Source organism: Channa argus, chromosome 9 (assembly GCF_033026475.1).
Source record: "Channa argus isolate prfri chromosome 9, Channa argus male v1.0, whole genome shotgun sequence".
In the NCBI taxonomy this organism is placed as follows: domain Eukaryota; kingdom Metazoa; phylum Chordata; class Actinopteri; order Anabantiformes; family Channidae; genus Channa; species Channa argus.
Genome location: NC_090205.1, coordinates 22672591 through 22695798, shown reverse-complemented (window position 1 = coordinate 22695798; position 23208 = coordinate 22672591). Strand labels below are relative to the sequence as shown.

The 23208-nt window shown below is 38.5% G+C and overlaps 2 protein-coding genes and 1 long non-coding RNA gene across 3 annotated transcripts; 1 reads left to right on the top strand and 2 right to left on the bottom strand.

The window, feature by feature from the left end:
* Positions 1-1003: 1003 nt before the first annotated feature.
* On the bottom strand, positions 1004-10903 carry esyt3 (extended synaptotagmin-like protein 3). The gene is made up of 23 exons (XM_067514898.1): positions 10395-10903; positions 9412-9453; positions 8970-9104; positions 8690-8766; positions 8498-8567; positions 8320-8409; positions 8174-8229; positions 7921-8041; positions 7554-7730; positions 7273-7355; positions 6627-6675; positions 6379-6468; positions 6178-6240; positions 6032-6091; positions 4084-4155; positions 3807-3893; positions 3365-3514; positions 2821-3209; positions 2572-2670; positions 2363-2494; positions 2151-2256; positions 1828-1877; positions 1004-1500 (listed from the first exon to the last, which is right to left on the bottom strand). The coding sequence occupies exons 1-23, from the start codon at positions 10746-10748 to the stop codon at positions 1461-1463; spliced, it is 2592 nt and encodes an 863-aa protein (XP_067370999.1). The 5' UTR covers positions 10749-10903; the 3' UTR covers positions 1004-1460.
* LOC137132455 (uncharacterized) lies at positions 10831-22383 on the top strand. The gene is made up of 3 exons (XR_010915121.1): positions 10831-10968; positions 11311-11392; positions 21697-22383. It is a non-coding gene; the product is annotated as an uncharacterized lncRNA (long non-coding RNA).
* On the bottom strand, positions 12147-23126 carry parp14rs1 (poly(ADP-ribose) polymerase family member 14-related sequence 1). The gene is made up of 17 exons (XM_067514897.1): positions 22952-23126; positions 22762-22856; positions 22390-22420; positions 20824-21111; positions 20458-20682; positions 18080-20334; positions 17103-17333; positions 16704-16922; positions 16554-16632; positions 16029-16175; positions 15483-15545; positions 15128-15304; positions 14687-14914; positions 13964-14578; positions 13735-13871; positions 13203-13377; positions 12147-12956 (listed from the first exon to the last, which is right to left on the bottom strand). Exons 1-17 carry the CDS (start codon positions 23124-23126, stop codon positions 12673-12675), a joined length of 5424 nt encoding a protein of 1807 aa, XP_067370998.1. The 3' UTR covers positions 12147-12672.
* Between the last annotated feature and the right edge of the window lie 82 nt (positions 23127-23208).

Sequence of the window (23208 nt, the reverse complement as noted above, 5' to 3'; positions counted from 1 at the left end):
ACTGTTAGAGAACTGATTGGAAATTGTCCAAAGATGCAATGATATGCACTACCAAGAAAAAGGTTGTTCTGTTTCCTCCTTGGGCTTGACCAGCTCAATCACCTGAACCTCATCCAGTCGATGTGGGAAAAGCTGGACCCGAGAATTGGGGAACACTGCTCAACCAGCACAGCAGGTCTTGGGAAGTGCTGCTTGAACCCTGGGAGAAAATCACACCTGAATAACTGCAATATTGCAGTGTTAAACATTTTTATTTAATTATAAAAACTCAAAATCAAGACTGATGAATGAATGGATTTAAAGGATTCATGCAAATTCTTATAATCATTTGCATGATTGAGGACTAAATTTACAATGATTTTGATTTCTGTCTAATAGTCTAATACAATAGATAGACTAATAATTTTGGAAGTTTACAGTCTTGACCACATACTGTGCTAAATACTGTAATCTACAGACAATGCCAATTTTTAATAACAATTATTAAATCAAAATCTACTGTGAGGGTGTTAGTACTTATTGTAACAGATTGTGTCCCATGTAATAATAAATATGCTTTAACATAAATGGGATTTTATGGTTCTATGTGAAACAATCAAAAAAATAATGTTAATCATACTTTGTATAAATGTATTCTCAAAAGTATGTAATATAATAACTTGCCTATGAATTTGTATTTTATAAAATCCTGTAAATAGAAAAAAACTGCTCATAAAAGTTGAGTATAGTTTAAATGCTGAAATAAGATCACTCCCTCAGTAATTATATTCAAGGCATCATTGACCACTATATCTCATCAATGCACTGATTCAGCTGCCCACACACCACCATGAACTCAGCTGTGAATGTGTTGGTGTCAGTGTAATGAATCTCTCAGATTGCTGCAACAAATGCAGTTTTTTTTTGTTGTTTTTTTAATTTCATTTCCCTACATAAAAAAAAAACAATACAACTATTTACATTAAAAAATACAAAGGATAACCTTGGCTTAGATGAACTCACAAATCAAACGTCTGATTAAAAAAAAAAAAATCTAAAATAAACACATTGCATTTTTTTTTTTGATAGAATAAAAATAAAAACATTCCAATGAATTACACTTCTATGGAAAAAATGCTTGCTAGTAGCATTATTACGCAAACACTTTGCTTGCCAAACCAATTAAGCTACAATAAACTGATGCAAATGCTTATGCTAACATTATCGCCGACACAGATGAACCAAAATCTTTTTTTAAGCTATGCATCTACTTAAGATCATTTAGACCAATATAATAACTTATGAACATTTTGTTAAAACATGTGAGACAACATGCTCTTAAAATGTTAACGCTACAAGTAAGACTTCCATTAGGACTGTACAATACAGCACAATTCTCCAATTACTTATCAAGTCTGCATTTTGCTTTGTGTTGGCAGAGAGGTGCTCTTTAAGCTGCAAACGGTTTACTTTTCCACCTGCTAGACAGATTTCTTCAGCCCAGGCAGTGTAAGCTCAAACCTAGGAGAGACAAATGTAATATTCATATCAATATAATGGAACCAACTGACCTGAGAGATTCTTTGGGGAAAAGAGTAATCATGAGTTACTTTGGTGAGCACCGTAAAGGACTGACACTAACACGGACATTTTGAAAATTGTGCTTCCTTGCATTCTTGCATTCTGCTGCTTATGCACAAGCATGATTAGATCAGTGGTAGCGCAGTACAGTCCATCTTCATCTTCCAAAATATAACACCAAACTCAACTTTTTATCCTAAACATGTGACTATTTGCAGCTACTGTATTACCCACATTATAGAAAAGTAGAAAAATTGGGCCCCATACCATTCTGTGATTCCTATGACTAGATTAATCTGTGAAAGATCTAGCGTCACCTGTAAATAGAAGAAAAAAGAAAAAAAAACAGAATGAGAAGCAAAGTGCAAACGTATGACAACCATAGCAGTCATGATATCGGTTATTTACTGTACAGTATGTATGAAATGAGAATATTTACACTGTACGACAATGAACCAAACCTGGAAATTTTGAGGCTGCATTTATCTCAACAGTGATTTTATACAAGTTAAAACCTGTCAACTGCCAATAGCCTTTGAAATCTTGCCAGGAATAAAAAGACATGGTTTGTCACAAGCAGTATTTCCTACCATGCCAATGTCCTTTCTTTCCCGTGTGTGAAACATTTTGTTGTTTTTCACAGCAACATCCAACTTCCTGGATTGTGCATCCTCAAGGGACACACTGAACTCAAACCTGTGATAAATAAGAATTGGCAGAAAAAATACAACTGCTAGATGCAATTTCAACCTCTGTGTCTTTCATATACAGTAACTGCTTAAGCTGACGAAAATAAGCTTACTTGTCATTGAAGATGGGATTGACGGTCTTCTTCTTGACATGTGTCCTCTTACGGTGTCTCCAGGTTTGGTCAGGTAGCAAATACAGGCGGACGTAAGAATCTGTGCCATTCTCACTGCAGGGAAATAAGTTCCTGCAGGCGACAGGTACATCCAGTAAGTTGTCAGAGCTAAGTCATATGATCTTCATCACAAAATAAATCTGGCGTACCTGCAAGCATTAACCAGGACGATGAGTTTATGTCTCAGGTTGGCATAACGTATGGTCAGGTGGATCTCCCCAAAAGAGCCCGGATGATTCCTGATGGCCCTAAAAAGATGGAAATATATTTGTGCATGTTTTTAAACTTAAATACATAGAGTTTAGTCTGTCCTCTGCAGAAAAGATTAAATTGAAAATTGAAAACCTGAAGGTCTAAAATATGACGCAGGGAGACAAAGAACCATGATCTCGACTTACTCTGGATACATGGCTCCCTCTGAAATGTCGAACCGTGACGAAGCGATGGAGTTCTCTGACAGCAGGCTGTGAGAGTCATATCGACGCATATTTGACAGGGAAGGAGATGACTTGTAGGTTTCCGAAGCCAGGAAAGAAGCGCGGCGATGAGTTGAAAAATCTTCTTTAGAGCCATTCTGGGAATCACCTGCTCGGATTGGAGAAGACGCTTGGGATGAGGCTTGAGTAGTCGTGATAATGTTGGAGGAAGGTGGTGGAGAGGAGGCTGTAGTTACAGAAGGAGTGGGTACATGGCCATTACTGGCTGGGCTGGACTGTGGTTTTTGTTGTTTGACTTGTTGAGGAGGGTTGGGGATAGTCTTGGGTGAAGGCTTTTCCACAGTAAGAATCTGTTTGAGGACATGGCTAATGTTACTGTCAAAATTTTAAACCAAAAATGTAAAAGCACTCATTTGCATCTTCTTATTAACAGAATCTATCTATCTATCTATCTATCTATCTATCTATCTATCTATCTATCCTGTGTGTTTTTACATGCACCCACCCTGAGAATGGCTTTCAGTTTGATCTGGCTGTTTGCTCCGGAGCGCTCCAGCTGGAAGCGCTGGTCCAGTGTCATGTTGGAGGTGTTCAGGAGGCGACTCAGTTGTATATTTAAAACACCAAGCTGATTCTTCTTCTCATGCTCTTTGATCTGAACCACAAAAACACAGGAACATAAATCATTTAATAAATAAAGGTTTTACTGCGCCTCCTGCGTATATATAACTGACTGACTGCGGTCAAGTTTTACTACTTTCTATGGATTGTGGATGTTTTATATTAGTTAACTGAGTTTTCTGATGAGGTAAATGCATTATGACATACACAGGGTGAGTGAGATCAGGTTCAGAGAGAGAGCAACCATCTGTTACATACAATCTCTTTATGTTATTGTGATGAAAGAGAAACCTTCTGTATGTTGTGTGCATCATTATATTACAAACCTGAACCATGAGCTGCTGTGTATTGACATTATGCACAAAGAAGGTGAAGCCCTCCTCCCACACTGGGTCTTTAGATGCATACACAACCTGTGGAAAGAAGACAGCACATAATTTGTGTTGTAACAAGAGACAGCACTGCATGTGTTGCACTTTTGTACTACAGACATGTCATTTTGGAGCAATGCATTTGAACCTGACCAAGATTTTCCTGCTTCCATTTAGTTATAATCAGATAAAGAGAACATTGTGTATCCGTGTAGTAAGGAGAGAGGAGTACCTTGCTTTTCTGAACTTCCTTATCAATGGAAAACTCCACAAACGAGTTGGGATTAGGAGTTCTCTTTGTGAGCTGAAAGAAAAGCAAACCTATGAAGGACCAAGAGCTGAGGTTGAATAAACTGAAACCCTTAGTCCTTAAAATCCTGCTTATCTGTTAAAGTCATTCAGAGCAGAACAAAAATGATTTGATATCAAATGTGCACGTTACGTGAACTTCGATATACATGAAACTGTTATGTACTGCAAGTCTTTTGCCACTCGTGTCCTTTGAAAATTCAAATCACATCAGGAAAATATGTACAGATTATACAGCTCACTAAGTTTAACAGCCCTTAGCAGGTGGAACGAAATGTCGTCATTCACTGTGTCTCAGTAACAATGAATCAGAAAACCTCAAGAATAAGAGGTTTATTAGTTATTAGTTAGATAATTTTACTTATCATTATCAAACACATGATTATACTGGTGTGCTTTTAAAATGCTTTTTACTCATTTAAAAGGGCAACTATCTACAAACTAATGTGAGTTTGTCTGAAGACAGTCTGTTGCTGTGCTTGTTGTGTAAACTTTGCTTTCTACTCTCTAATGCACTGCAGACCTACCACAACATCTGGGACATTTAAAACAAATGTTTGCACCATAGCTTGAATGCTACCAGTGGTCGCATTAATACCATTCATTTTTAACTTTCAGGGAAATGAAACCTAAGCATGAAGAAATTCCGTGTTTGTCTTCACACTTTGCTTTGTGAATGGATTTTCACACAGTGGCCAGCAGAGGGCACTAACCAGCCACAGCTCCTGCTGAAGGGTCACATCAGGACACTGATGGAATTGATTCTGAGCTGTTCAAAAAGTTAAATTATTACCACATTTTGTTTCTTAGTGGAGTGGGTTCATTGCATAGGCACAAGTTTCAGTGCGTCAAATGTTAGTCACAGAAACGAGTGTCTGGGACCTCGATGGCATTTATTGATGTACCCTATACAGCAACCCTAAAATCCTCAAAATACTTTAGATTTTTGAGGGTTTGATGATTATTTAGTTGAGAAAAATGCCTTGATCATAAAAATGTAGCAACATGAACTGTAGTTGTAATGACACACCCATGTAAAATGACAGGCACGCACCAAACCAACAGGAAATACCAGCTCGACACGGGACGAGTTCACCCGGAGCGCTCACAGAAAACAGAAGACTGTGGCCTTTGTCTGACATAAAGATACAAGTGGATGATTCTGTGTAAGGCACTTAAGTGAACGAGAAGCTACCCGACACATCTTATTTAAAACTTAAAAATAAGCGCTGAGAAGACCACACACACACACACACCTGTCTTGCATTAAAATAAGCTTAGGCATTAGGTATCAGTTGAGTCAATGATTCAACTAATGCCTGATGAATTAATCAAGTTCCGGTTGCACAAGTAGAAGGTGTCTAAACCTTTGTACAATATTCATTTACTGTTCATTTTGAGTTTCCGTAACATTTGATATAAGGCTCACTTTTAATTTGGGGTTGATACAGCGATTGTATTTACAATCTTACCAGAAGTGTCCAAAATGTACATACACTGTATTACTATTTCTCGTGATCCTAAGACAGAGAGAAATATATGTATTACTCCAATGTCTGATTACTCTACTCTCAATAGTGTTTTGTTTCTCCACGGTGTTTATTTGAAGCTACGTGTGCGTATTGTTTTGGGTTTTAAAGTTGAGTATTCACATGCCATCTTCTTTTTGCATTTTAGCCTATAAAAAAAAAGGGGAATTAAAACTGCAATAAACCAACTTAGACAAAATAAATATATACTCGCTGAAAATCTGGGGCCCTCAATGTCAGCCCAGTTCCTTCTTGCAACAAATGCTGAGATGGGCAGCTGAAAAAAATCTTAGGAGCACAGCCTCATGTAGACAGACTAAGCTTTAACAGCTTTTATCTTACCCGAGGTTCCTTTACTGGCTTCCCATGTTTCTGACGATCTGTGATCTCTTGGAAGTTCTTCTGCAAACAAACACATCAGCACATTTGTTTCGCCGTCCTGCATCACGTGCTCTCGACAACAGCAGCCCTTGTTAGAAGCCACTTACTGGTAGGTTTGAAGCATTGTCCAGATACACTGACAGCATGGCACAGGCAAGGCCATTTTCAGACTAAAAGAGAGTGATGGCAGAGAACGACACATGGTTCAGACAGATAACTAACTTGATGAACTTATGGCCAAAAGGTTGACAAGTAGAATAAGGGATAATGAATAAAAATCAAAGCAATGTAAAGAACAGTGAGGTTACCTCTTTCAGCAGGCTGGAGTCAGACCTAAGAGAGAGCCACTGGAGCTTGAGACGAACTTCTCCTGTCTCAATCCCTTCCAGACGGAACCACTACAGCAGCAAGAGAGGCTCATTTATCAACATGACATTCATATGAACTTTTATTTTATTCCTAAATTTACTACAGTTGCAAAGTCTCAAGAGCAGTAAGAAAATATTGGTCTGCGTTGCCATGCCACTGATTCACAGGGTAAGAATTACAAGCTCACCTGATCCATTTCCTTCTCCTTCTTCACTTCACCGAGATCAAGGTTGTACCTAAATCCAGAAAGTCCACGTGTAATATTGAAACATTTGAGCACGAAAATTTCAACTTGATTAATTTCCAACAATAAAACAGCATCTAAGCATATTTTTCGTACTGTTTTATACATTAACACTGTTACACAAAACATCATTGGGCTTTCACATGATTCTTGGTCCCTGTCCAGTTGTTTCCTATTTTCAAATTAAATCTATTAGTGAGCACTAAATCTCCCAGGAGACTCAACTGCATTTAAAGCTTTAATGTCATTGTTAAATGACTGTAACTACAGATCTGGGGATGAGTCAGAACCTCTGCAGCTGGAAAATAATGGTGTTGAGATCTTGCTACAGTTTGTACACTTTCTGAGTAAAAAACAGAACCATAAATTAACGGTCTCTTCCCTTTTTTAATAATTACATAGAAGCCAAGACAATAATGATAGTAAAACTTTGCCGATATTATAAATGCCTTGTGTTAAAGTTGGTCATAGTGCTATGGTACCATGCTATGCATGGCATGGTAACAAGGGTCAGATATGCTAAACATATACACTTTCTAAGATGACTAGTCCCAGTAATCCTACTTGCTGTTATTACACAGCATCTTACTTTCCAAGGAAATCATCTTTATCTGTGTCCTCATCATAAAGCTCCATCTCCAGCTCTTGACCTGGTGCCTCGTGGGCTACAAACTGTAAACCGACAAAGAAAAGATGGATGTTATTTACATGTGGTGCAGAGAGAGCAACCAATGTAAACACCACGGAATATGAAGTCTTGTGCCTTTTAAGGTTTCTCTAAGAAGTTAAGAAAAATAAAATTCAAAGAAAAGCATAAAAATCTGCTTCTTTTTACTAAAAGGATTTATATGTGTAAATTAATTATGGTACCTCATACACTTCATTCCACACTGGGTTCAGATTCTGCTTGATGGTCTTGCTTTTGAAATTCCGATTGCCGACTCGGAGTTTTACATATGGGTCTGATTTGCCTTTCACTAATCCCATCATGTATGTGTCTTTGGCCACCAGGTCTCTGGCCTCCAGCAAGTGGACCCTCACCACACCCTGAGGAGCAGGGGAGGAAAAAGGCATTTAAATTAAATTTGAATCTATGCCAGCACATTAGAGATGGCTGCAGTGTTTCAAATAGCATTTCTTTGTTAAACATGTGATCATATTTAAAATGTGAATGTCTGCAGTTAACAGGACAAAGGTGTTTGCATAAAATGGAAATATTAAAGTATGTCTTGCTTACACGAGGTAGTGGGAACCTCATCTGGTCCACTTTGACCTGGTCTATGAGGGGGAAACACATGCGGTTGGGCAACACCATAAGTGAGGAAATAATGTCCATGACGGTGTCCTCAGACAAGGAACTAGAAGGAGACAGATGACATGAGAGAACTGTCCTTCAGACAACTGAAGAGCAAAATGCTGGCTGAACATTAAGACTCTGTTTATGTCAACAATTAAACATTGGGTTTATGAGGGGTGCGGTGGTAAATAACCTGAAAGCAGGGCTGTCCAAAATGTTTGTTGCACCAGTCCAATCAATATATAGAGTCTGAAAAAAAATGTTTTAGAGCTTTTAATGGTAATGTGACACAGCTTCAAAATTTCACAGCATGCAATGAAAATGTCTGCAGCCACTCACCGGGCGCCGAATGAAAAAAAAGGTGACTCCTCCGACGAGTGGTGCTTGGCCAACGAGGGGCTCTAAAATCACCCTGAGCATCCCCGTAAGCTGGAAGATTCACAGCAGCGGAGTAGTCACATATTGTACAGTGTGAAGGCTAAGAGTAATTCAGAGAACAGAAAGCTCCAATGCTCACTCTAAGTTCCTTGACCCCAGCTGTGATCGGTGGCTTCACTACAGTGTTGATGTCCACATCACCGTTATAACTGCAAAGCAACCAGTGCTGGTCAGGGGTAAATGTGGAGAGGAAAACAACACCTAATAGACAAAAACTGTCTCATGTGTTTTTGACAAGACGGAAACAGCTCAAAAGGGGAAAATCTCCAACCTGATATTTAAGTCCAGAACGACCTCCTTCTGATCCACCTCATGGGTGTATGCTTTGACCCCAGTGATCTTGAGAGGCTGGAATTGGAGAAAGATTTTAGAGGAGCCTCCCCACCGATGCTTAATGAGGCACCCTCAGTTTATCTGATACAGGAGTGATTGCATCATTTCTTCCAATAACATGCACATTTTTATAAACACCAGCAAAAGTGTTTTGGTTACTATTTAACTGAACATACTTTAGGAATCTTTAGTAGGATTTCAAATAGTTTTCAACTCACTACGCGTCCAAAGTGGACCTTGGTGAATGTGAACATGCGGAGTGCGGAGCTGGAGAGTCTGATGGACGGCTGGATCTTTTCTCTAAGGAGCTTTTCCATGTACATCCCAAAGAAAGGCCAGGCTTGCTCCAAAATCTGAGAACATGAAAACCATTTGTGTTTTTTTTTTCATCAAATTGCAAATATAGTTTAACTTCAACTGTTCAAATGCAGACCATGTGGACTCCACTGTGATGAGACAGATGGGGTGTAAAGTCAGAGCTAAAAGAACTAAAAATATACAGTTCATATACAGCTATTTCAGATAGGTTTACTGTGGTCAGCTGATCATGCTACAATTACTGATTTTTGTTTTTAATTTGTTTTTTTCATGCAACTTTTCACCAGCCCACAGTTGTTCAATCATCACATAAGCCACCAAGTTATTGTTTTCAAACTTTACCTTGTTAATCCATTCAACCTTTTCTACTTCAGAAAACTGAACCTGAAAGAAAAAAAATTGTGTTAGTTAATTTCAAAGTAGGTCTAATTTATAGGTAATAATTACAGGGCATTGCATGCACATGCATAATACTTCATTGTGAGAACTTTGTTCATAAACTGATAATCATTTTATTTACTGTTTTGCTGTTAGAATATTATTTAGTTGCTTTGGTTTTATTATTTATATGTACAAATGCAAAATTGGTTTGTATAAATAAAAAGTGTCTTCGGGGATCTGACTATTGAGGGTTTTCACATTGGTCAACTATTTAAAATGGAAGTTCAGTACAGTAATTTGCTTCTGTTGTTTGAGGATTTAGGAGGCTTCTTGCAGCATTCAAATTGTGGAGTGTAACAGAGATGTGGAAACATGCATCTGATGAGGCCACTTATATGAACTTAATTTTAATTAGTGGGTTCTTTTTAGCAGCCCAGAGAGAAAAAACCTCTGTGACAAACATGCTGATTTCAACATGATTTCACATCTACAGCACACGTAGATTCCTCTGAAAGAAGAACCACCTTCTTTTATTGTGTCTCTTTTGTTGGTTCCCATGTGAGTCACTGCGTGAGTGGGTGTGGTGTGAATCAAATGTTATGACTTGAAACCTCCTGCACAGTGACAGCAGTTTGCCAGCCTCAGCCCATTTCTGAGTATGGCAGGTTCAGCCTGAGTCTGGCAATCATGCAAATTAAGTCTATTGTTGTCAAGTCAACAGTGAACGTGACTTCTCTCCTTCTCTCCCAGGCTTGTTTAAAACACACAGTGGTGTTGAGTTTGGCCAACAAATATACAGTGTCAGTGATAGAAAAAAATATATAAAGTGAAAATAAAAACCAGATGTGGCAACCAGGGTTGGACAGTACAGTAATTATTGGGATGCTGCCCGAGTTCAGCTGCTCAGTGACAGCCTGTGCAGGTCCTGGAATCACCATACATACCCATGATGCCATCTGCAGAGCACTTTGCAGCTCTGTGTTCACCACATGTGTTTCATTGTCCACAAAGTCCATAGCGGTTCCGAACCGGGTGTCTTTCCACTGGCGATTTTTCTTCCACCAAGTGATCATCACCATGCACAGTAGCACCCAGCTGACACTGAGGCCCAGGTACCCTGACAGATACACTGGGTAGAAGACCAAGAGCGCTCTCCCAAAGTAAAGGAGGAACTCCATCAGGATGCGGTTGACAGCGGACGAGTTCAGCTTCTCTGTGCTGCCGTGGATCGACAGGCTTTCCCCGATCCCCGCACCCTCTCCTGGGACGCCTGGTACCACCTGTAAGGTGGTTGCCATTGAGCCTTACACCCGTTGGATCCCGGTTTCGAGAAAATCCTGAAGAGTTGTTTACGTTCACTGCCCGAACCAATTTATTGAGCTTCTCAGTTGGGCTCACTTTCGGACGTCTTAGTACAAAAAAACAAAACAGCAGAGCCAATCTACTGCACTCAGCTGCAGAAGTGAAAAGAGCTGTGATAGTCTTAAAACTTCCGCGTTTGAAGCTTCCAAAACGCAGGTAAGGCACACCTGCGCCCGTGGGTGGGGAATGCACGCAACTAAGCATGCAAATAACAATCTGGTATTATTGGGAATGCTATATTGTGCAGCTTTATAATTTATTCAGATTGCAGCCTATATATATTCATTTTATTCTATAGGGAATAGATTTCTGTGTGTCGCACTTTTTTTGGGGGGGGGGGGGCTTTTTTTTAATTTTATTTTTTTCTTTTCTTCTTGTCTGTTCTTGTAACTGCACCAATCTTCCAAAATAATCTTCCATATGTTCAATACACCAACCATCTCATTATCTTATCTGTAAAGCCCACAAATCACACCCCATCTGGTATCTTTACCACAGGAAAAAAAGCAGCTGTGCAGATGCAGATTGGCCTGCAGATGGAGGCAGAGAGCAAAGCAGGGGCTCTGCAGCGTCTAAATTGGTATGTAAACTTACATTTATCACGACTAAAGAAATGTTTGCAGGCAATTACCCACCATCTGAAATGGCATTACTTCAAACTGCGAATCAAGATGTAGACTTGTCAAACCAGATTTAGACTATCAAGTTTTATTAAAACATATTAAAACAGATTTTCTGACAGTTAAATATGATTCCTGAAAACCCTATAAATGGCCATTTTACACTTTCATAGGTGGACCACTTTAAACCAGGTCCATATACAAAACCACGATCCAGATTATCAAGGAGACACTTAAAACCGTTTCATTAGATACACTTGGACAATCTAATGCAATCCAATGGGGCAGCTCCATTGCAAACCTACTAATCTGAGTCATTTGTATAATCTGTGCTTATACTCAGGTAGTTTCCTTTATCTATTGATAAACTATGTATTCACATCAGTGTGATGAAGTTTTCTGTTGATACTTGATATTAATACAGATAGATCTGCCTCGTGGAGTATGTTCTTGATCATGACAATTATTGTAAAGTGGTTTTCTTAACATATTCCTTTATCATCATGTTTTTTTTACATGATCTTTAAGCCTTTTGATGTTCTTGAGCTCACCAACAAACAGCCAGCTGTCTAAATATTTATGAATCACGCTTAATAGCAGTCCATGTCTGAAAATGGTTGTAGTTCCTAAATGATTATTCCAATATTTTAAATTAAAATGGATAAGCTACACTTTAAGTACATAAGAAGCAATAGAGTGAAAACAAGCAACACATTGTGTTACATATTAACTTTTATTTTTACAGCCTTGTTTATTGGAACAGCAGTTAGCTTTCAATTTTCCTTTCAAAACCAAAAGTAGTTGATGACCTGATTTATTCAGGCCCACATGAAGAATGTATCACATCATTTCCACGAACAGAGCAGGTACTTTGTGCCTGCCTCTAAAGAAGAATTAAAAAAAATACTATACTATATACTGTGCAATTACACAATGCATAATATAAAGTTAGTTATAGCAACAATTCAATTTTGTGTTCATTTACTGCTCACATGATCATTCTATGGTAGGTTCACTGAGATATATTGAAGGCATAAGTGCTACTAAATTCCCTGATGATTACAGTTTGCTTGTAAACCACAGAATGATTTACTATATGATTGTACTCAATGTATAGTTGAACGAAATATCCTAAGTAAATTGGAATACATTTATCAGTTCTCGATTAGGAAAGAGATATTTCCAGAAAGCAGCGTAAAATGTAAGGCATTTGATTTTGTTATTGCAGTGCATAGTTATTTCATTTGAATGTAATCAAATATTCAGGATAAGCCTGGGTGTCGTGGAAGATAACAAACATGCTGGGGTTGGACACATTGTCCACGACACTGTCGTACTTTTGAACAGAGACAGTGCCCTTGGCTGGTGGTACGATCATGTTTTGTTTTCCAAGTGTGAAATCTCCTACCAGCACTTGGCAGAGGTACATGAACTTCTCCCCATTTGGATTCGGTTTGGAGTAGGTGTCATGGGCAGAGTACTTAGCATTAACAGCAAAGTATGTGCCATTTCCATAATACGCAGCTGAAAATGGAAAAGAAGCAGAAAATTATTGGCTTAATCTAAGATACTGGCAATAACTCTTTCATTTTTTTTTTCCTTCATTTGCACTGATATTGTTGTGATCCAACTTTTAATAAGCAACTGAGGTATGACCTAACTTATTTAAAAAAAAAAATTTGTGTATGTGCAAAATCTCACAATCAACGAGTGATTTAGATTTTTCATATACTTTTTTTAACATACATATTCTCAATATAAAGTTCTCACCATTCTTTCCTGCGTAACTCCGGTTGAAGCCGTGTTCATTGATATGGGTCAAAGTGGTGTAGCAGGTGCCGTGGAAGAGACGTCTTACGTTGTTCTGATGACCGTTTCTCTGCTCCATGTCACGCTTCTTGATCTGTAGACTCTTCCACAATGTAGGGTTCTGGATCCTCTCAATCTAAGAGGTTAAAAAAATTACATCTTGGTGCATTCTGCTCTTGGTTTATGTCTATTATTTTTAAATATTTTATGTAGGATGCACATTTAATAATGTGCATCTGAAACTGAACTGGTATTGTTTTTAATGTCCACTGTTCATGCTGCTCTGTACTACAGTTTTATGAAGTCGTGTACAGGAAGGACAAACTATCTAAGTAGGGAAGTAGTTGCATTGACGGGAACAACGTCAGTGACTTGACAAGAGCAACTTTTTACTTAGTAAATGCTAAACGAACTAATTTACAAGTAACTAGCAATGTAACGCTGTAACACAAATATTATGGGTTAAATACAGAGCATGTTAATTGTGAACTACCTTAATCACAGTGTGGTTGCATGTGGCCTGGAACAATTTCAAGACCTCAGTGTGCTCTTCTGTTCCAACGTTGATGGTGATAGCCTGACTCGTAGTGCTAGCTGGCATAGGATCCCATTGCTCAGGTATTTCTTCATCTAGTGGAATAAACAATTTATTATTCATTAATTTTAGTTATTTATGGCATAACCATTATTTGGCTGCCGGTGTCCATCTACTAGTGACATACCTTTCAGTTTGTCAATTCTCTTTATCTGCAGGGTCTGTCCCTGACTGTTAGTAGCTGGTCCACCTGGCATGGTGACAGTGTAGTCTTGACCCTGGACTGTAACCTTTACAGTTTGCAGGTTCTTTTCTAAGGCTTGTTCTAGTTGGAAATTGCTCTTTGCATCAAAACTCTGGAACTGAAACCCTTGCTGCTGGTACTGCCAATCTGCCACTGTGCCTGCCATGTCAATCTTCTTCTGCTGTTCCTCCTCAACTCTTGTCTTACTCAGCATCGCATGGATCTCAGTGGTAGCTTTGAGCACATCTTTGCTGAGTCCCACAATGATAAGTGTGGCTTGGCCCTTTTTGCATTCAGTTCTTATGCTCACACCCATGGTCTTTTGGATGTCAACAATGCGCTGGTTGTCTGAATCAGAGAAACTACGAAGAGTATTGTCAGAAATGCTGAACGTTTCCAGCTCTTTGGATATCAGGTCATTTATCCACTGCTTAGCTGAGTTTATGTTAGCCTGTGAGTTACCACAGATGTTGAAGCAAGCAGAGTCTACTTTCACACCCTCAATGACAAAATCTTCTTCTTTTGAAGACTTGCCAGCATTTTCACTGATGAAGAATGCTGAAAGAACAAATTCCAAGTTCCATATTAGAATTTAACCCTCAAAGTGATTATGTACACAGCCATACTGAATAACCACAACATAATTATTCACTTCTCTGCACTTACATTTAATTCTGGAGCCAATGTTTCCTAAGGACCAGCTTTTATCCTTGACGTCAGTGACTTCTTTTTTCCCCCTTTGATGTAAACTATTGTAGAAGTCTTTTAGCATGTGTGGTTGGAAAATAACTATCCGAATTGTCTTTAGAGGGCCTGAAGTGTATTGGCTCAAAACATCAATCACTCCATCCAACATGGCATCTGCTACCTGTCCTGCCTGTACGTTGCCTTGACCTAAAAAGTTACAAAAGTGCCATACACACACACACACACACACACACACACACAGGCATATACAATAAACAAGCTGTTATGACGCATTCTTTTTTCATTGGAAAATAGGAAATGGGAAGAAATATATAAGTAGGATATTTTAACTGAAAATGCTATTGAGGATTAAAGTGATTTCCCATTGATAATCTCTAGAACTCTGATAATAAATCTCACCTGTGCCAATGGCAGGGAATGAGACAGAAGTATATGTGTTTTTCACACACATATCGAGAGCATCTTTCACAGCCTTTTTGATTTTTACTGGGTCCGTCTGTCCAACCAGATGGAGGATCTTCTTACATTTCAGGTTACCGGGCTGCGTAATAATCATTCCAGGGTTGGGCTGGGCCCCTAAGGGTACAGACAGAGCCACTGAATGCCTTCAAATAATGGTAACACTTCCACTCTGAACAACCTGGTTTTATAATATGGACTGCAGTTGACTACGATTGGGTTAATTATTGACTGTGTAGCCATTTTCCTGGAATATCATTCTAAAGTGTCGTAAAAGCTGGAAATGTTATCTTACCAAGTGTTTGGCATTCTGCTTCTACAAGCTGACCAGCTGCATCCAGAATAGCCTTAGACACTCCTAAAGAGAGGGTGAGATATAAGAAGAAATATCTTATCATCTGTCAAATCAATATCTATATTAATATACAGTAAGCATAAACCGAAGGCATATGTTCACTGTGATAGGTCTCATTTTGTTTCCAAATTAATTTTAATAGGGATTCCAGTCCCAGAAATGTTGCCTTTATCTTATGTTTAAATTACTTTCAAATATATGTAGACATTTTACATTTAAATCTAAAAGCCAAAAATGTATACATTTAAGTTATACTTTTGTGGATTTTTCTATCTTTATTTAATTATTTAACTGAGACTAAACAAAAAGGGTAAAGATGGTAAAAGGAAAAAAGGTATAACCTGAAACAAATGTCCAATACTGGACTTGAATTTTTGACACTGCAGTTATGAGATATTGTTACTATTTGGCACCCAGATTGCTTTAGATATATAGTTTTGCATAAGTAACACATTCAAATGGATGATCTTCATATAAGTTATTTACCTGATTTCAGAGAGAAGTTCTCATTAGAGGAATTGACAATGACATCAGAGGTCTCCTTGGTTATGTCTCCTGTGACCACCTGTATAACCACACTTCCAATTTTGCTCTCATGCATTCCTGAGCTCGAGACAACTTTAGAGAAAGGACCTAAAGGCAGTAGATAGAAATAAATAATTAACAGCAGTGCCAAAACTTAAGTTAAAAGAAAAATGTGTATAGTTTAAAAAAATGCTAATAAAATACATTATAATTTACAAAACCATTAGTTTGTCTTGATTGCCTAGATATCTTTAATGAAACTGAGAACTACTTGATCTTCATCATCAGCAGAGGTCTTCTCTTGCAAATGTGTTAATACCTTTCCATTGGTTTCACAGTTTTAGATCATTTTTCAAAACCGTTAACACACACGTCAAGTTTATAAATAAAGAAACATATAAAGCATTTACAATTGCAGCTTCAAAATTTCTAAATTTTTTCCTTGATAATTGATTGCTTGATTACATTATATTTTTCTTTACTTACCCTGAGCTTGTGGGGAGCTTGTAGACACCAAATCAATGGTGGCAGTGGGGAACTTCATCTTAAATTCATCACTAAAAACCTGGAGACAGAATCAGAAATATATACCAAAGCACTGCTGAATTGTCGGTAAGATGTTTTTTCTGTTCTCACCTGGATTGTTTGTGCATCACCCGAGTAAAGAATGATCACAGCCTTCTTCAGGTTTTTAGGATGTTTCTTGCTAAATGCTATGATTTCGTCTAACATCATAGAGGCTACGAGGTCTTTTGGGAAACCAAGGTTTCCAGTGCCAATGGCTGGAAAGGATATGGAAGCCAGACCAGCATTTTCTGCCTTGTCCAAGCAATCTTTGAAAATGCCTCTCAAGGTCTAAAAGATAAACCACAAATGATATTAACATTGAGGTGGAACATATAAAAAGTTTACAAAGAAATTTATATATGATCAAGTGACCAGAAACATTGCATAACCTATATGTTTTGACTTTTTATCAAATTCAGTTCATATAAGTCAATAAAACTACAAACCACACAGGATGCAAGAGACTACCTTTTCAGCTGTGCCTTGTCCTTTGTCCCAGTGAGGTGAAACTGCATGAAAGACTTGCTTGCTCTTCAGATTACAGCCGTTAGTAACAATCACCTCACCAATGTTTCCCCTAGCATTCTTGGCCTTTATTAACTGCTGAAGTTCAGCTCCAGCTACGCCAAAGATGGCATTTGACACAGCCCCTTTGTTTAGGGCAAGACCTTCAAACACAGTATTCACGGTCACCTCCGTCTAAAAATGTGGTAAGAGAATATAATTACTTGCATGTTTTTCATTTCAGATTTTTTTTTTAAATCGCTGTAATAGTAGTCAGAGAAGAATCACTGAAACTCCATGACAACATATTCACAAACTCTTCTGCGAGTAGATACCATCATACTACATGGCAATGTTACATTTTTAAAGAGGCCATATTATGCATAATTTAATACAATAATTAAAAAAATTGTATTATTATTTTTAAGCTATAGGGAAATTGTTATATAATCTAAAATTCCAAGAACATTTTTTACATAAATGCTGTGTCTCTCCATTAGCTTTGTATAACAGTTTGTTTTAGAACCTTTCTCTTTAGGCCCCCCTCTGCTCCAAGTCCCTTCTGTTTTGACTGGCCAGCCTGCTGGTGGGTCAAGCAGATGGGTGAACTATCGATGTAATATACTATTTACACTGTAGGTGTGCAAATCCAACATTAAGGTCTCTTTATGCAGTGACTATATTTGGACTGTCTATAATAGTACTGTGTTTGGAAGGTCCAGAGAACGTCTCTGGGAGCGACTGAAAGCCTCAAAAAATGATTGTGACATGTTTTTGTGCCATTTCTTCTTAATACTTTAAGTTCAAGTTTTGGAACTTCGCGTAATGTTTGGTATAGACACCCACCATGACTACAGTTAAGTTACAACAAAATATAATAGAAAGCATAATATAGCCTCTTAAAATTGTCTGCTCTTACTGTGGGATAAAAAAATAAATACCGTGGCATGCTCGATATTTCCTTTCATAACCGTGATATCCAAGCCCTCTTTGGTTTGCACTTGACATAAGCAGTTGGGGTCAGATGCAGAAGATCCAGCAGGTTTCGCAAATGACATGGTGGCTTTGGCCTTAGGAGTTTGTTGAGAATGACTGACACCATGATTTCCAAACACCTGCCTGACAGCTGTTTCCAAAGCCTGAACTGCACTGTCATCATTGTTCACAAAATGGATCTTCTTTAGGGTGTTGTAATCTTCTTTCTCATCACAGTAGTCCTTTACCGCTTTGACGATGGTGACTGCACACAAATTGAGAGGAAAACCTTGGCCTCTGCTGATGGCGGGAAGAGCCACAGAGATGCAGTTGTGCCTTTGAGCAAGTTCTAGGCTTTCTTTAACAGCTCTTTTCAACTGAGCCACAACCTTCTGGTGTTTAGCCTGATCATACTTAGGTCCCACCGCGTGGATGACTTTTTTACAACAAAGCCGTCCCCCTGCATCAGTTATGACACTATCTCCAGGCATGAGCTTTCCCTTCGAGTTAATTACCCTGTCACATTGATCCTGCAACTGAGTACCTGCAGCCTTCAAAAGTGCTCCTGCAAGACCTCCATTAAGGTTCAAGTCCTGATTAGAGGAATTAACCACTGCATGCACTGGGTAAGTGCACATATCTGCCTTGCAAACCGCTATTTCAACTCCATCAGTTGTCTGAAGCTGGTACATAGGTTTTGGTACTTCTCTAAGTGCCAACTCACCCTGTCCAACATTTTTCTCCTCACCTAGCTGGACAAGGCAACCAGTGTCATTCAACAGCGAGGCAGCATACATACTTTCTTTATCCTTGAAGAGCTTCTTCACTCCAGGCTTGGCAACTTCTAAACGTTCAAAAAACAAAGAAGAAACCAAGTTCTCCACTGAGGTCTTGCATTCTGCAACATCACCTCTAGAACCACTTAGACAGATGGAATCCTTTCTGTAAGATACTATGACCTTGTCTTCCACTTCCTCCAAAAGAGAGCTGTGAAATTTAATGTAGTCAACTATGGCATTGTGTTTAATGGCAACAAGCTCTTCAATGTGAGCATTCTGTGTTAAGAACTCTTCCAGTCTGCTGCTAACTTTTCTGACGTTCTCCCTGTGCCCAGACACCACAACTTGTGGAGTAGCTGTGTGGATTAGAATTTTCCTGCAAGGTTTATTGTGGGCATTCTCTAATTGACTGACCAGGTGCTGCCACTCTGGCTTCTTAAGAACATCACTATCCTCTACATCAATGTATTGAGATATTAGCAACCTTCCTAGATGATCTGCAGCCTCATTCAGGTCTCCGTCAGATACAGCGAGAAGCTGCACTCTGTGTCCACTGATCTCAAATGCTGCATTTATCCCATTAGAAAAAAGAAGAGTATTTGTTAACTCCTCTTGTTTTTCATCTTTCAACAGGTCAAGCACAAAGTCATCTATTTCTAAATTCTGTCGTTTTAATGCCAACATTGCATCATATATTACTTTGCTTGCTGTCAAAATCTCATCCCTTAAGCCAGTCACAATCAAATCCGGACTGTCTTTCCCAAATGACATTTTGAGTTCTGGGTACACACTTAATAGCTTGTCCTGAAGCCCATCTTGACACAAAATATGAAAAACTGATGGTGACACTTTGATCTCTTGAGTTACACTCAATTTCTCCCTCTGCACCTTTTTGCCAATCTTATCTACAACTTCAGAGAGAGTCTTCTCAAGTCTATTGACATGATCCATAGGACCAACTACCGATAAAACACTTGTGGGTTTATCAGGCACTACAACCACATCCTCCTTCTGTAGCATCTCTCTGATCTTTGCCTCAGACTCTTCCCATGCCTCTGACTCTAGATGAAACTTCAGGGATTTGAATTTTGACATAGCCTGTGCAAAGGCTAACTTTACAGTATCATTCCATGTTTTGATGATCATTTTGGCATCTTTTTGTTGTAGCAGGGAAGACAAAGGACTCAACGACACAGAAGACTGATGGAAGTCTACTTTACAGAAGTGTTTAGCTAAGTCACTCTGAATGTTCTCTGCTGCAAAGTTATTGTCATTGAGGAATCTCCCGAGCCCACTGTCAATGTCTTCAGAGACAGCAGCAGGAAGTTTTAGTGAAGGTTTGTCTTTGCCATAGACAGCTGTTCCCAAAGATTTATAAAAGGGATAAACACTGATCTCTTGCTGTTTGATGTGATGCTTCTTCTTCGTGATTCTCTGCACATCTGAGGAACAAATACAACATTTGCTATTACAGAGCCTCCAATTTATAATAGGGGAGTAATCTCTAATGTTTGCTATGTGTACATTCATGCATTAATATTTATAAAGAACAGTAATTGCACTACCTTTATGGTCTTTAAAGGTGATGACAGCAGACTGTTCCACTTCATTAAGCACAATATTTTCCACATCCCCACCTTCCTTCTCGAAATAAAGGCGAATCATATCTTCACTGAAATTCTGTATGTTTTCAGCCAAAACATCTTGTGTAGCTTCAAGATGACGGACTGAAAATCCTTTTTTCTTGAATGTCCTGTTTTGGGGGCATCTTGTCACAAACTTGATGCTTTCTGTGAGATAGCGATAAAAAAACAATAGCACCTTGAGAATTCACACAATATCTTATATATTAATGCTGAATTTAGACTATGCATTCCCATTTTAATGTTCATTGATGATATGAGGTTCAGCAGTAAAAAACAAAGGAATACCTTTTGCATTTTTGAAACTAACCACAGCAGAGGAAATGTCAGGAATGATTTCCAAAGTGAAGCTTTGGGATTGAGATGGGGAGTCATGATCCTTTAAAATGTTCTCAACCAGCATTTCCAAAAACTCTAGATTTACTGTCTCATCACAATTTTCTAAAACAGCCATGGCGGAGCACAGCTCATCATCTGGTGGATCATCATCTCTGCCTTTTGCCTCTGTCTGAACTTCAGATGTAGGTGTGAGTTCATCAGCACTTGTCTGCGGTTCGCTGTTCTTCAAGACAACACCTGCGGTTAATAAGAAATGAACATAGACACTGAATATTATGTGGCACCAAATAAGAGTAAACCATTAATAATATTTTAGTTATATTGTCATTTATTCTTGGATAATTGTAGCAGAATGTTTCTTAAAGCTGAAGCAATTTATAAGTAGTTGGTTGAAATTAATGGGTGAAAAATAAAATAGGGCTGGCTAAATACTGTGCCTTTGCTCACAGCAATACATTAACAGACTGCACGCATCTTTCTGAAAAATCTTACCGGACAAAAGATCAACAGGCACCTTGTAAATCTAGCGATGTTAAGATGATGACTCGTATTAAGAAAGACACGAAAATTAGTCCAGCAAACTTCTATTTACTATAGAAAATATGTTTTCCAGTAAATCAAATTGCAGATCAATGCACCTACTCCCCATGGATTTCCACTAAATGCTTACTTTAACTACCAGGTTATGCATGATAAGTATCTTATACTTGACTAATATCTAATTTTATAAATGGAATAAAGTTTAGTGAATATACAAAGGTATAGTACCACCTTTAGACACTGGTAAGTATTGATAAAGACTTTTTTTTTTTTGTCTTTTAGGCTTATCCTGTGAGTTCAGCGGATCATTTGTCTGCATGTTGATTTGGCAGAGTTTTTGGAAGGATGCCCTTCCTGACGCAACCCCTTCCCGATTTCTACCGGGAGCCTCGGACCAGCACTGCGCAGCAGGGGATGGGAATGGGCTGTTGGGCGTTCAGTGTCTAGCCCAGAGACATGTGGTCAGGCGGCCACTCTACCCGTTGATTAAAAACTAATTTTTTAATAAGTTGAGGAATTCATTCATATTTTTACCTCAATTTGGTGTGAATGGTAAGCCACAATCTTTGTCTGAAAACTGTCTGAATTGTGCTTCTTGTAGCTCAATGTGTTAAATGTTACTATGTTGATAACTTAAAATAACAAACTTGACAACCACATGCATAAAACTTTTACTAGCAAATTCAATGATAGACTAAAGAAATAATGACATATATTTATAATGGGACAAATTCATAACAGAAAAAAAAATCAAGAAAGGACACTGAATATCGGTTGCTACAGCGCGTCTGTTTTTTTTTTTAATTAATATCTACTCTAAACTCCCTGATTCCATACCCATAAACATATACTGTATGACTTGAGAAGACGGATGTGTCTGTGTATTTAGGCTTTAAGTATATTGTCCTATATTGACATTTTATTTGTAACAAACAGAAGACTTTGTTATAGTGTAAGAACCTCTGTTTTACTTACATTTCTTGTTGCGTTTAGCAGCTGGAGATTCCTGTATAGGCGAAATAAATTAAAAAGAAAAACCTTACGGCATCTCATGTCAGCTTGTTTGAAAAGCATGCAAGTCATAGGTGTTTGTGACAAGGAAATAAACATCAATATGTAATACAGCAGTGTTGAGAAAAACATATGTCTTATTCTCTAACTCGTCTGGTGAGGGTTCCTTGGCTCTAACAAGGTTGTAGTTGAAAGTTTTACAAAGTGGCGGTACCTCACTTTGCACGTTACAATCACATCCCGAGATGCCTTAGACTTAGAATCACTTGCTAGCAGCTTTTTTGCACTACATAGCGGATGTTGAGCTAACTTTTAGTACTGTTTGTACCCATTTACCTGGGGTTTATCTGTAGGCAAGCGAACAGTCATCTCGAAAACGCCTTTATCCAATGTGATCAGATGTGTCTCTTTCCTCAAGACATTTTGTTGGTCTGTGAAGAAAAGAAAGCAAATAATCAGTCATCAGCGATGAAGACAACATGTCGTTCATAACAGAGCACGGTTTAGTTTATGCGGCCAAGTTTACCCTCCTCTGTGCGGAAGCGCAGTGTCGCTGTCCTGCTGCCATTTTCATAGTCAACTTCACAGTCGCCACCGCCAGATTTCTTACTTTGAAAGTATTTCACCAATTTATTTTTTAATCTCGGTATGTTGTTCTCTTCGAGCTCGACGAGCAACGCATACGAATATGCAGCGGCCATGTCCGCTGGCCTGACAGTCACTGCCCTGCCTTACTTTCACTTTTGTTTCTTAAGAAAAGAAACGGCGACTGGGATTTTTGCC

What these genes read in the sequence shown, in the direction of transcription:
- esyt3 (XM_067514898.1), bottom strand. Translation starts at nt 10,748, where the DNA reads ATGGCAACCACCTTACAGGTGGTACCAGGCGTCCCAGGAGAGGGTGCG. An exon ending in AGGTCCACTTTGGACGCGTA is followed by an intron (nt 8,767 to 8,969) that starts GTGAGTTGAAAA and finishes CTCCAATTCCAG; the next exon opens with CCTCTCAAGATCACTGGGGT. An exon ending in GTCATAGGAATCACAGAATG is followed by an intron (nt 1,501 to 1,827) that starts GTATGGGGCCCA and finishes TGTCTCTCCTAG; the next exon opens with GTTTGAGCTTACACTGCCTG.
- parp14rs1 (XM_067514897.1), bottom strand. Translation starts at nt 23,126, where the DNA reads ATGGCCGCTGCATATTCGTATGCGTTGCTCGTCGAGCTCGAAGAGAAC. An exon ending in CACCTTTAAAGACCATAAAG is followed by an intron (nt 20,335 to 20,457) that starts GTAGTGCAATTA and finishes TTTGTTCCTCAG; the next exon opens with ATGTGCAGAGAATCACGAAG. An exon ending in GTGATGCACAAACAATCCAG is followed by an intron (nt 16,633 to 16,703) that starts GTGAGAACAGAA and finishes TTCTGTCTCCAG; the next exon opens with GTTTTTAGTGATGAATTTAA.